Source organism: Trachinotus anak, unplaced genomic scaffold (genome assembly GCF_046630095.1).
Source record: "Trachinotus anak isolate AG129_WGS33_773 ecotype Australia unplaced genomic scaffold, CSIRO_AGI_Tana_v1 ptg000012l, whole genome shotgun sequence".
Classification (NCBI taxonomy): Eukaryota; Metazoa; Chordata; class Actinopteri; order Carangiformes; family Carangidae; genus Trachinotus; species Trachinotus anak.
The window spans coordinates 22,635,906-22,648,463 of NW_027273863.1; the positions used below are offsets into that span (position 1 = coordinate 22,635,906).

Below are 12,558 nucleotides of genomic sequence, written 5' to 3' on the forward strand. Positions count from 1 at the left end.
CGAATTCAGACACGCATACAAACCTTTTGTGCATTGTACATTAGAGTGCAGTTGTGTGTTTAATCGAATACGATGAGAACCAACCTCATATCCTCGGTAGTCCACCTCCACATCGTCACCATACACATTCAGCTCCATGTTCTTGTGGCTAAACACTGTGGCAGGTTTGGGGTTTCTGTGGTTACAAGCCATATCATCAGCCAGCATCAGCACTATGTGGCTGCAGAAAGAGAAAATGACAAGTAAGAAAATGAGTGGATGGTATGAAGGTACGTGTCATTAGCCTGTCAATAAAACATTGCATTTATTTTTCAGATTCTTACTGTCCAAAGAAAAACACACTTTTTAACATAAACAAATAGAGGGATCAGTTTGGGATTCAGTGTCTTGCTCAAGGACACTTTGATGTGCGGACAGCAGGAGCTACCACCAGCCATACAAATTATTGGCTGACCAACTCTACCACCTGAACTAAAGCTGCTGTTAATGTGAGACTGTGTAACTCTGGAGAGCCAAGATTGATGTGATGAACCTTCTTAAGCCTGTAAGTTACAAAAATTGCATATGCATCTCCTCCAAATTGTATATTCTCTGTATAATGTGTGTTAAATGAAAAAAATAAATAAACCAGTTTAAAATAATAGAATACTCATTGTTTCACTGTTTTTGCTGAAAAATGACTGGAATTATTGATCTATTATCAAAATAGTTGGCAGTTTGTTTTCTGTTCACAGACTCGTCGATTAAGTGACTAATCCTTTCAGCTTTAATTTCAATACTACAGTTAGACAACTAGTTAAAGGCAGGTAGACAGAATATATATTGGCAATAGGTGTCCAAATTAATGTTTGGCAACCCCCAAATATATAAGCAGTGGAAACCATCACTGGTCAGTATCCTAAACATTAGTGCTTTATAACTATGAACTGTTCAGTACCTGTCTGTACTTTTGCTTATTATTACCATTCAAAAGCTCAAACTGACACAGTAAATGTGACACATTCAGAAACGCAGTTTCACCACAGTTACCTGTCAGGGATGCCAAGCCTCTTCACACTTCTGTACACAGACAGAGTATTGGCCACATGACGGTAGTTGAACCAGAATCTGGATGTACACACCTGAGTATCAAACATGGAGGACGCCAAAGGGAGAAAAGCCAATTAAGTTGGCACAATTAAGTTCCACCTGATCCCATTAAGAAAAAATCAAGCAGCATGTCCTCTAGCAAAGATGTAACATCAATTAATACTCACCAGAACAGCCCAGTTGTTAGTATGACCACTGCTAAAAAACTGTCCTGCGCTATCCTGAAAAACAAGTGAAAGAAGATAAATAAATACTCATGTGGTCTCAACTTGAATAAGCTACCAGGCTAACCATCAAAACAGCAGTTAACTGGCTAGCATACAAGGCTAACATGGGAACGACATTTCATGTAAAATTCGACGTAAAACACAAAAAAAGGTGGGATATTGAGGGCGGCATGCAATAATATACACTCACCTCGATGTTAACGCTGTCCGCTAACAGGTAGGTGGAAAATAAGATGATTAAATTAAGTATTTTCATTGTGCAGCAGTGATAGCAATGCAGATGTAGGAAGTGAAAACCGGTGGCTCCGCCCTGCTTGTGTTTCCGGTAAAAGACACTTCAAAATAAAAGTTCCGGCGCGGAGAACGTCCTTTAGGAAAAATCATCAATTTTTTACTGGTATAAAAAGGGCTTGTCAAGGTCTCACATAACGGCTCCCCCCACGGTCATACGCCAAGACATTTCAAGGCCCGAGCTGGAAAATCATCACTATTTAAAGATGCTACTGACATAAAGACCCACTGTAGATCATAAAACACAGTGTCAGTTTGTCCCTTTTGTGATGATTTATTTATTGTTTTATAATTTATAATAAAATAGAATATTTTTCCTGCTGTAGTACATGGTCATACCAATACCCAATACATAAAGTGCCCATATATATTGCTCAAACCTTGTTTAAGATTCTTATTAATTATCATTATTATTAATACACAAAGAGTATATGCAATACACAAATACATTTACATATGTAAATGTTAGTGAGAGAAAAACAAATAACTAGGTACATAAAAATACAAAACTCTTTTAGATACCTAATTGTAATACTAAAGCAGATTATTTGTGGTAAATATGCTTGTGCACATGAATGGATATAACTTAACTAATTGTTAATATAATATAAGGCAACTTGTCACTGTCATTGATCTGAACTTACACACATGCCCTGTGAAAGCAAAAAATATCATTTGTTTACTTGTGATCAAAATTCTTTGTTTTTTCTTTTTTTTGAAAAGTGTGTGGAAATAGTATATGTTTTTAAATAATGTAATACTGGTGGATCGGTGCTGAAAAGATTTCTGAGACTGAGTAGTAGCGGCCCTATGTGGTTATCAGATGTCTGTTTGTGCGAGAGGCTTATCATTGCATGAACAGATACAGAATTCATGAGAGAGTGAACTAATCGATTTCAAAGCTAAAATCCAAAGAACCGAGACTATAATCAATGCAGATTAAAGATACTTTAGATGCCCTCAGTGGGATATCATATGTTAATTATTTTATGGACTCAATGCAAAATTGATTTATTTCAGCATTTTATTTGATTTTAACCGACTGTAGACTGTGTTTATATTCCTTCAAGGTCACCATCCAGTCCCCTATACAATCATGTTTTCTTTGCTATTGCCACTAAAATGACAGATAATGGCTTTTTCATGTATGTTTTATTGTGGTGTTACAACAGACCTGTCTACTGCTGTGTGATTTTGTATTATGTGGCAAATCATGTTTACATATGATACTTCAGGGGTTTCACAACACAGATGACCACATGTCTAATTAGGCAAATCTTTGCTAAGATATGGCTGATACACTGACAAGAGAGAAAATATATACATTAGACATAAAATGGTTTTGACAGCTATGTGTTTCCCTCTCCAGCTAATGCATGTCATGCTCCTGCTGAAGTAGCCTAAGTGTCAGGGATCCCTGTAGTAAGGTGAAGCCATGAAAAAAACATATCCTTCATGCAATTCTAATGTAACATTACAGCACAGCAAGCAGACGGTCCGCTGGAAAAGCAGCAACCGAATCAGTTCTGACACACTGCCTCTCCAGGTCTGAAAACCACTTTAATCCTGCAGACAGCTCCTACTTCTGCCGCTCTCCGATCCGCAGCATCACTCTCTTCGCCTGCAGAGCTCATCACAGTAATGTCCTACTCCAAATGCATCACATTAGAAAATGAAATGCCAACTCCGTGCTCCAGCAAAACAGTTCTAAGTTCCATAAATCTAATTATTCTTCCATTTTCAATCCATAAATTAGCATCTTACAGTCAGTTTGCTGTGTCCTTATCTGTGGCTGATTCTTGGTCATGCATGAAATGTTATTCAGACAGAATGATCATCACTTTCTAACACGCTCATGTCTCTGAACTAATCTAATGTTGTTCTGTGATATAACAAGGACACTCAAAGTCAGCTGTCCAGTTGTCAAGAGGATTAGTGGCCTATAAGAATCAAATCCTATGGGACAAACCAGGAAATCAAACTGGCTTATTCCCGGGTTGCCTAAAAAAGCCTTGATTGTGTGACCAGAGGAATTCACCTTTTGCTGAGCTGTTTGTTTCCACGTATAACCCAAAGTAAAGACATTGTTATGCAAGTTAAGAGCCTGACCTGCAGCCAAACACATGCAGAAAGGTGGCACTGAATATCTGTTTAAAAACATTATGCACGACACAGCCTGTAAGGCATTTCATCAAATATTTTTGAGACACATTGGTTGTGATAATTAGGTGACAATAAAGTGAATTAGTTCACATTGGTTAGCTTACAATAAAACTTTACAATAACTAGTCTCAAAACTGTGAACTTAAAGGTTCATTTTGAACTTGGAAACAACAGCTTGACAAAAAAAGGGGGAATGAAATACGCTGAAGAAGGTCATGAGCAGTAAATGGACCCTTTGTTGACAGTATATATATATATTTTTTTTTCAAAATGGCTGAGGCGCAACTTTGCACATCTTTTTTTCAAATAGTGGAAAACCAAAAGTAAATAATTTGTGTAGACATCCACAAGGAGATCAAGTTGACTTACATTTATCACTGGAGTGGTGGAAGTATTCAGTGGCAAAATTAGTACTACTTAATTAAGTACAGTAATAAGTACTGGATGCGAATTCTATTTAGTAAAAGCAACCTACAGCAGTATTAGCAACAAACTACTTAAAATCTCAACAGTGAAGATGTTCATGTTGCAGAATGGCCCCGATAGTGTTATATCATTTTATTATTAGATCAATATTATTGATTCAATAATACAGTAATATACTGCTGGACAGTTAAAGCCATACAAATGCATCGCAGTGAATAAACTGATCGTAGGTTTTATATCCTAAATACACTTTAATGCAAAAAGTGTAAAAAACTAGTCGCTAACTGCAGCTGTCAGTAAAAAGTTGGCTCTGAATTATAGTGTAGAAGAATAAAGAAGCATTAGCCTGATTGAAAATATTCAGTTAAAAGTACAATGCTTAAGTAAAGGTATGCCACTTGGTGACTTTCCACCTCCGTGCACCACATGACTGTTTCCATGCTGACGCTGAAATGCAACTAGTAGAGGCGGTGCGCTTTTTTGGCACACACGGCGCGCAACCTCCGTGCCAACGTCCAGGCACACACACGCACACACGCACACGGCGAGTGGAGGAGGCAGAGCGCTGCGGGAGGGAGCACGGACGAGCCACGCATCCGCATCACCGAGGAGGGTGGCGCGGCGGCACTGCCTGCAGGAATCCGGCTGTAAAGTCCACACCAGAGGCGAAAAATGCGCTGAGGGGAAATCTGTCTGGAGCTCGGTTGTTAACCAAAGATCACCTCACGGCACTGAGACATCTGAAGAGAGAGAGAGAGAGAGAGAGGGAGGAAAAATAAAAAAACGAAATCCGACTGGAGATGAATACCAACGATGCCAAGGAGTATCTCGCACGCCGGGAGATACCTCAACTATTTGAGGTGAGAGCTGGTGTGCGCTTTGCGGGGGTGACATGTCCGGACAGTGCACATCTTGACCGTGTGTTTGACATCGATGCGTTGCGGCGCGTCAGACTCTTTATGATGTGAAGTGCATCTCGTTATGGCTGAGGAGCGAATTACTGCCTGACAGCGTATTTCTAAATTAAATAGTAGTTCAAATAAGAAGGGAAACCCTGGTGATTTATAATTTTTACAAACTGCTTCTTAAAGTTGTGTTTTTTTTTATATAGTGATATATAATCATGACTAAAGTGAGAGTATAAGGGTAATTAAACCAAGCAGACCTTCCTCTGCTCTCGCATAATTCGCTTTTAATTGAGCTGCTCGCAGCGGGAAACATTCTCTTATCACGAAGAATGAAAATGAGGGTGTAAGTAGTGTGACAGAGTAGGCTACAGAGAGAATATCAAAAGTTCAAAATACATCTTAGAATTATTACAGCGAAAATTAATTAATAAATAACATGACTCTTAACTCATCAAGTATGAGAGGTTGTCTTGAAATGACTGCTCCTCTAAACACTTCATTAATAGTTGTGTGAATGTTATACTATCAGAGCTAACGCTATAAGCTCCAATAACATATATACACAGTATGAGGACTTACAGGAATATAATGATGAAATATAATATTCATTTTCCTGAGGGGATAGTTAATTGGCTCATCCACTTAATTAGACTCCTTCTGAGTGCAGTGCATCTAATGTATGCCAGCAATCACTGCTTGTTTATTTACACCCAGTTCAAATTACATTGAGCAGTGAAGTGACACATTACCATCATAACTGCAGTGTCACTTTACTGCTCACAATAGCTGCTCATGTGAAAGTGTGTTCATTATCAATCAGCTCAGTGAGCACCTCAGATTGTTTCCAGCTGGGAGAAGCCTCGTGTTTTCGTGCTGCTGGCAGTGGAAGTTGTTTGTGAGGAGGGTGGAGATGAAGTCCCAGAGGAACGTATTGTTTTAAAACATTCAGGGTCAAGGGGACAAATGTCACGCAAACAAACACTTGACTTGTATTTTGGCACGGAGCCGGTTCTCACATCCATCACAGCCACTGGCTTCCTCCTCCACAAAAATAACAGGTCGTCAGAGTTCTGTGTTTATTTGCCGGGCTGAGTCCAATTTCATGGGCATCTGACAAAATGAGATGTTTTGTTCCCCCGGTGGAGCCAAGCCAAGGCAACCAGATCTGCACTTCAAAACTTCACCTCATTAAGGCGAGCTGCTCTTCGCCGCCACTCTGTCACAGAACAACACATCATTACAAGACGTAGCGATGGCAGAACAAACATCTCCTCCTCCCTCGCTCTTACTCTCCCTCTGTACCTTGTCGTGTTCACCTCCACTGTTTTCTCCAGAGCCTACTGACAGGTTTGATGTACTACCGGCCCGATGACCCCATCGACTACTTGGAGGGCTGTCTGAAGAAAGTCAGGGAGCTCGGAGGACCAGACAAGGTGCGATGGGATACCTTTGTAGGCCAGGAGAAGAAGTCCCTTCCCCCTCTCAACGGGGGCCAATCACGCAGGTCCCTCTTCAGAAATGGTGAGCGGTGAATGCTCATTGTGCAGTATAGTAAAACACATTAGAAATGAAAGAAACAGTCAGTTAACAAGTTAGTTGGTGAACTGAAATTTCATCGGCAAAAATTTTAGTTACTGGTTAATTGTTAAACTTTTGTTTCAAGTTAAAAAGCCAAAACTTTACTAGTTCCAGTCTCTGGAATGTGAAGACTTCCTGCTTTAGTTTGTTGTATGTGATAGTAAATGTTGTTTCTTTGGGTTTAGAACTTTTACAGACAAAACAGGACATCCCGTCAGTTTTTTACATTTTACAGGCTAAATGACTGATTGACAAGGTCCTCCTCTTTCCCCAGATTGAAGGCAATAATCATTAACTGCAGCCATAAAACAGCCAATCCAACACCCGCACCTGTGTTTTATCCATTGACTGGTTTTATCCCATTATGTTTATGGCACAACATCTGTTACTGGAGGCAAAGAAAAAGCTGCCAACTATGAGCCAAAATATATATAAAATATATACTGTGTGTTTATAGACCTTGTCAATCAAATATTTAATCTGTAAATGTCAAAAAATTTAAAATATATATAAACTGTATGTATATATTTTTAGCACTCCGCTTCTTTCTAAGGATGCTGGCAGCAGTACAACTTCCTCTCTCACACAGGATCACACTATCTCAGTGTTTGAACAGGAAAGCGTGTTAACATTTGCCTTATACCCTCACAAGCCCCATTGTATATACACTGTTAAAACTGCTACTCTAGAAGAGTTTGAGGGCGAGATGAGACAGGAGGCTTTTTTTTATCCTCCTACAGTGTGCGGCACAGCTGTCTGCATCACCTCTCGCAGATTGATTTGGTTTCCGAAACAGTGCCAGAAGCATTAGCTGGGACACCAGAGTGCCCTAAAAAGGCACACCGCGTCCAAAAGGCAGCCCCTTCCGCTTCCAAACCGCTGAAATCAACATGTTCAAAGACTGAATCCAGTGAGCAGTTCACAGCCTTGAACATGCCTGTGCTGCCTTCACTGACCTGTCACTTTGTTGGCTCTTACTGTACAATAAAAGACGAATGAGTATGCAAAATTAATTATTAATCTGCGTAGGGATACCAAAAGGCTCTCCATTCATCTCTTATCGATTCCAGCTGTGGCCTCCAGCAGGCTGGTGCAGATGCAAAACTTGGTTAGAATTTGCAAAGCAAAGTTCTCAGTTACGGCTCTCGTATGCAACTGACGTTTTCCATTTGCATTGTTTTGTCACATCTGTTTTAAATTCAGACGTTCACTTCTTTGCGTGACGATGCGAGTGAAGCATGGCAGCAGTGCACCCAGTTGCTAATTGTAAGAATAAAACAGAGCAGAGTTATGCATGCGCAAGTAAAATTTTGTATACTGGCACATCACTCACACCATGCAACTTCACAGATAATGTAGAGTCAGTATTTGAACTATTTAAAACAGAAGTCTCCCACAGTCAGAAAGATGATTTAAGAGACATTTACGTCTCGCGCGATAGCTGAAGCTCAGATCTTTCGTGCTGGAGGGAAATGCTGCTCTCGCTCCCTAAATGTCTTCTTCTTTTGGCCTGACTGTTTGATTTATGCGTTAGAAATGTCAGTAGGGCAAAAGTAAGTCCTTAGATTCAGGCAGGTGGTGCAGCATCAGTTGTAATGTGCAGTGTTTTTCCAAATTGTTTTCATCTTAACAAGAGCAAGTTTTTTTGTGTGTTTTGCTAAATCATTTGCATAAATTACAGTAGCTCCCCTGTTCTCTTCATATTCAACAAAATCTCCATTTCCATCTCTGATGCGTTTATTGTCAATGCTAAAATCGTCTGATCAGTACTAATCTCAGCGCTGTAATTTATGATACAGCGTAAAGAGATAATATTGGTGCTACAAGTAAATCATAGCAATTCTGCTCCCTTTGAAATCGCATGCTGTGATTATGTCTATCTTTGATGAATGTATTATATATCAATACATCATAAGAGGCAGTTGTATAATTGCCAAACTGTATCAACCATCTGTTTGAATTCATCACACTAATGAATTTATGTCAAGTTTGCTGTGTGATGGTTAAAACCGGCACCACTTCCTGATTGGCAGCATTTGAAATAATGTGACAGCTGCACCTATAAATTGACTGACAGCAAGAAATTACAGTTTGTTCTCATTTATACCTTTTTATGTGTGTGTGTGTGTGTGTGTGTGTGTGTGTGTGTGTGTGTCTGTGTGTGCCAACAGTGTTGCCCGACAGTCCCAATTTTCCCTACAGACGCTACGACCGCCTCCCTCCCATCAGCCAGTTCTCCATCGAGAGCGACTCAGACCTGTCGGAGACGGCGGAGCTCATAGAGGAGTACGAGGTGTTTGATCCATCAAGACCACGGCCCAAAGTCATCCTCGTCATCGGTAAAGGACCAGTACAACACACAAACGCCAAAACTGTAAACACATGCGTCCTTACACAGCACAAGAATAAGGAAACTCGGAGACATAAATGAAGGATGATCTATTGACTGTCTCTTCTACTGATGTTTCCGATTTGATCTGGATTTCCCCTGAGTCATGTCTTCCATTAGATAAGACACAGCAGCAAAGATCCATTTGTGTGTAAACATCGCAAAACAATGTGTATAAAAAGATCAACAAAAAATGCAAAATATAAGTTTATATTTGCGTCGCTCGTGATCTAAAAATACATGGCCTGGATAGGAAACTATGACTCGAGGAGAGTGTATGCGTGTGTTTGTGTGTGTTTGTGCAGCAGTATGTTTTTCCTGGTATTTTGAACGTAGCCCCACCTCTCTCTCTCTCTGTTAGTATCAGTGGGGGAGATCTTGTTGCATGTCACTCACTGTGTTAGACACTCACGCTCTCCTAATCTGATTTCCTTGATGGGCCAGCATTAACCTGTCAGATACATTCATTAATCTTAGAAATTAAGCACAGCAGCTGCACAGAAAGAGTAATGACAGTGGTTGAGCAGGACCGAAAATGGGCTGCTATTTATAAACCCTCTTTAAAATAGTTTATTTAAGGTTTTACATCAGCAAGAAAACGACTTCAGTGCCCATTAAAGGCTTCCCAAAAACCTTCTGACAGCCTTCTGCTACAGCATGTTCTCCTTTTGGTGTGTACCTGGGATGTTCCCACTGTCTGTGCTGTGGATGAGTTATTTGTCCTCGCAGCACAAAGCCACTTCCTATCTTGTCTATGTGAGCACATTGTGCCCTATTTTAAAGGGAGAACAGGACGGCAGCAGCTGTCATCTCTTTGGAGGATCATGGCAAATGTTTTGTCTGCCAGGTTCGCACAGAGAGAGAGACAGACTGACAAAGACACGTGTGGTCAGGAGCAGGCTGGGTGGGGACCTGGTCGAGCATTAGAAAACACTGCATGATAAAGCACACGTTTTGCTGAACACATAGGCATATTAGGGGATCTCTCGCCCTTTCTCTCCTCTGCAGAACTTTCATTTGACATGATCAACGTGACAAGAGTCTTTTGTTAAATCTCTGGTCTTTTTTCATGTCAGACATTTGACAGAATTATAGGCTAATAGCAGAAAAACACTCAGGTATAGTTGATATAAATGATAATGGTAGTTTGAGGGTGCTAAATATGTCTGTCGTGAAAAATGTGTCCCATTAATTTCCCTCATATTCTAACATAAAATTCAAATTTAAAATCTCAGCTTTGAACCCATCCTGGTAGGAAATGATTAACAGTTCTATGATAATAATCTTATACAGAAGGTCAGCGGGAGAAGACCGGCACTCTCTCTCTCATGTTAAATATGAAGCTACACCCAGGACACAGTTAGCTTAGCTTTGCATAAAGACTGTAAACAAAGGAAAGCGGCCAGCCTGGCTCTGTCCAAAGGAAACAAAATCAACAAAACACCTCTAATGCTAATGTTTAGGCAGAGCCAGGCTGTTTCCTTCCTTCCAAAGATAATCTATATATTAGTTAAAGGAGCTATTTGTAAGTTTTGCTATTGCTACATAGCTAACATTAGCATTAACAGCTGTTTACTTACCAGTCCAGAAGAAACACGGTGAGTTCAGCATCAAATTTCATTCCTTTACTCACTAAGCGATATCTCCAGCGGTGGAAAGTGAGCGTTTTGTTTTGCATCTATTTTTTTCACTTCTTTTCCTCCACTGAAGTTAGCATGCTAACCAGCTAGCCCCTTGCTCTGTCTTGTCACTTTCCGATAGCAATTCACCGTAGCCTCCAAACTGCCCTGAAGACGTAGCGCTGCTCAGAGGGCAGATTATAACCTCTTGTATTATGAAGACAAGAATGGCCGTCAAGTGACAGTCACCACCACATGCTCCTGGAAAGAAACCACATTCAGTAGCCCCTTTAAGCTGAGCCTCATATGGTTTCGTACTTGCAGACGAGGGAGTTGTATCAATCTTCTCTTTTAACGTTTTAAAGAAATAAGTGATTGAGGTCGCACACAGCATTGTGTGATGACATCCTCACTGCCCTTTTCATCATTTTCAGCAATGATATTAAATGTGGATGTCCTATGCTTTCTGCTGACGGAAAGCAGATATTCAGCACAGTTGCAGAGCAGCAGTTTTTCTGCTTTTCCACAGACCAAACAAACATGAACTTGAACTTATCCCAACTCTAAAAGCCTTAGTATGCTTCAAACAAACTAGGCTGTGTGTGTTGTCTGCCCACATCTAAAAGCTGAAGTGTTTATACCTGTTACAAATGACAGTTTCTCATTCATGCTGTTGAAGTATTTTTCACATCTGCACATCCAGCCAGTCGCTGCATAAAGTGGCCGAGGCTGTCAGAGCCCCTTCCCACTCAGTTTCTGACAACCACTTTGTTCAAAGCATGCTGAGGCCTCAACCCTAACTGTAAATCCTGTAAATCCTGTTTATTAATCCCAGCTGTAAGTCAGACACTGGTCTGGATACCTGCAGGACACTGGCATCACTTGGAGCTCAGCATACTTTATAGGGACACATTACAGTCACTAAGCTGAAACTTGTCTGTCAGAGATGGATGATCTAATTTAAATTCAACCAAATAATATATTAACAGTCACTGACTTGTAATGATTTTCTTCACTTGGGCGCATACTTTTCTCCTCATCCCTAAAAAATCATTTCTGACAGTAATGCCACGATGGAATAAATTACCAACGACACAGTTTGTTCTCCGACTAATTTCACTTCACTCTGGCCTGGCTGTCGACCAGGAGTGATTTTGGAGCGATTGACATTTCTATGGTAACAGCAACATCTCTGAAATCCTGGAGTGAGATTCACTGCAGTTGTCTGTCAGCAAAGCAGCATTCAGGCTGTCAGGTGGCTTTTATAGGCACTTATACAGGCCTTTCACAAACCAATAGTCCACACAGAAAGCCTATTTTACGACATTTAAGATAGTATTGCAAATAGTTGCAGATTCCCTGCGGTCAATTTAACTATATTATTAGAATATTATTGTTATTATTATTGTGATCTCTATTTTTTTATGAATTTTATAATTCATTTAAAATGCACTAAGATGTTAAAACAGGTACTAACATGACTAGGCTATTCATATTAATATTTACCAAATGACGCAGCATTAAAATGTGAGATCTGTCTCATCCTCTCATCATCCTCTGCTCATCCTTTTTCCCACTGAAATATCGAGATGTAGGAGGTTCACACATACCTGTTTCTACCCCCCCTTGCCCTTCTCCCCCACACACACAAAACACACATAAGCAGTAACACAGTCACAGAAAAACACACACAGTCACAAACACCCTCTCACACATGTGCAGACATGAGCATACACACACACAAAGTCTCACATAGTCTGGGATTCTCTCACCAATAAACACATGTGCCTACGCTAACACACCCACACACATAATGTTTCACACTCACACAGATATATTTCACGCACACACGCACACACACACACACA

The 12,558-nt window shown here is 40.3% G+C and overlaps 2 protein-coding genes across 3 annotated transcripts in view; one reads left to right on the plus strand and one right to left on the minus strand.

The window, feature by feature from the left end:
* pigk (phosphatidylinositol glycan anchor biosynthesis, class K) overlaps window positions 1–1,657 on the minus strand; it is a 29,548-nt gene extending 27,891 nt beyond the window's left edge. For both annotated transcript variants that reach the window (XR_011692904.1, XM_071491456.1), the window contains exons 1-4: window positions 1,507–1,657; window positions 1,257–1,310; window positions 1,030–1,121; window positions 85–220 (exon numbers count right to left, since the gene is read on the minus strand). Coding sequence is in view for 1 of the 2 variants with exons in the window: in XM_071491456.1 (XP_071347557.1) it covers window positions 85–220; window positions 1,030–1,121; window positions 1,257–1,310; window positions 1,507–1,572 (348 nt within the window). In the remaining variant the exon portion in view is untranslated. The remainder of the gene's footprint in view (window positions 1–84; window positions 221–1,029; window positions 1,122–1,256; window positions 1,311–1,506) is intronic.
* A 3,098-nt stretch (window positions 1,658–4,755) lies between these two features.
* The window catches only part of ak5 (adenylate kinase 5), a 74,365-nt gene continuing 66,562 nt past the window's right edge, over window positions 4,756–12,558 (plus strand). The window contains exons 1-3 of the mRNA XM_071491455.1: window positions 4,756–5,056; window positions 6,439–6,625; window positions 8,854–9,021. Coding sequence (XP_071347556.1) covers window positions 4,997–5,056; window positions 6,439–6,625; window positions 8,854–9,021 — 415 coding nt within the window. The 5' untranslated portion in view covers window positions 4,756–4,996. The remainder of the gene's footprint in view (window positions 5,057–6,438; window positions 6,626–8,853; window positions 9,022–12,558) is intronic.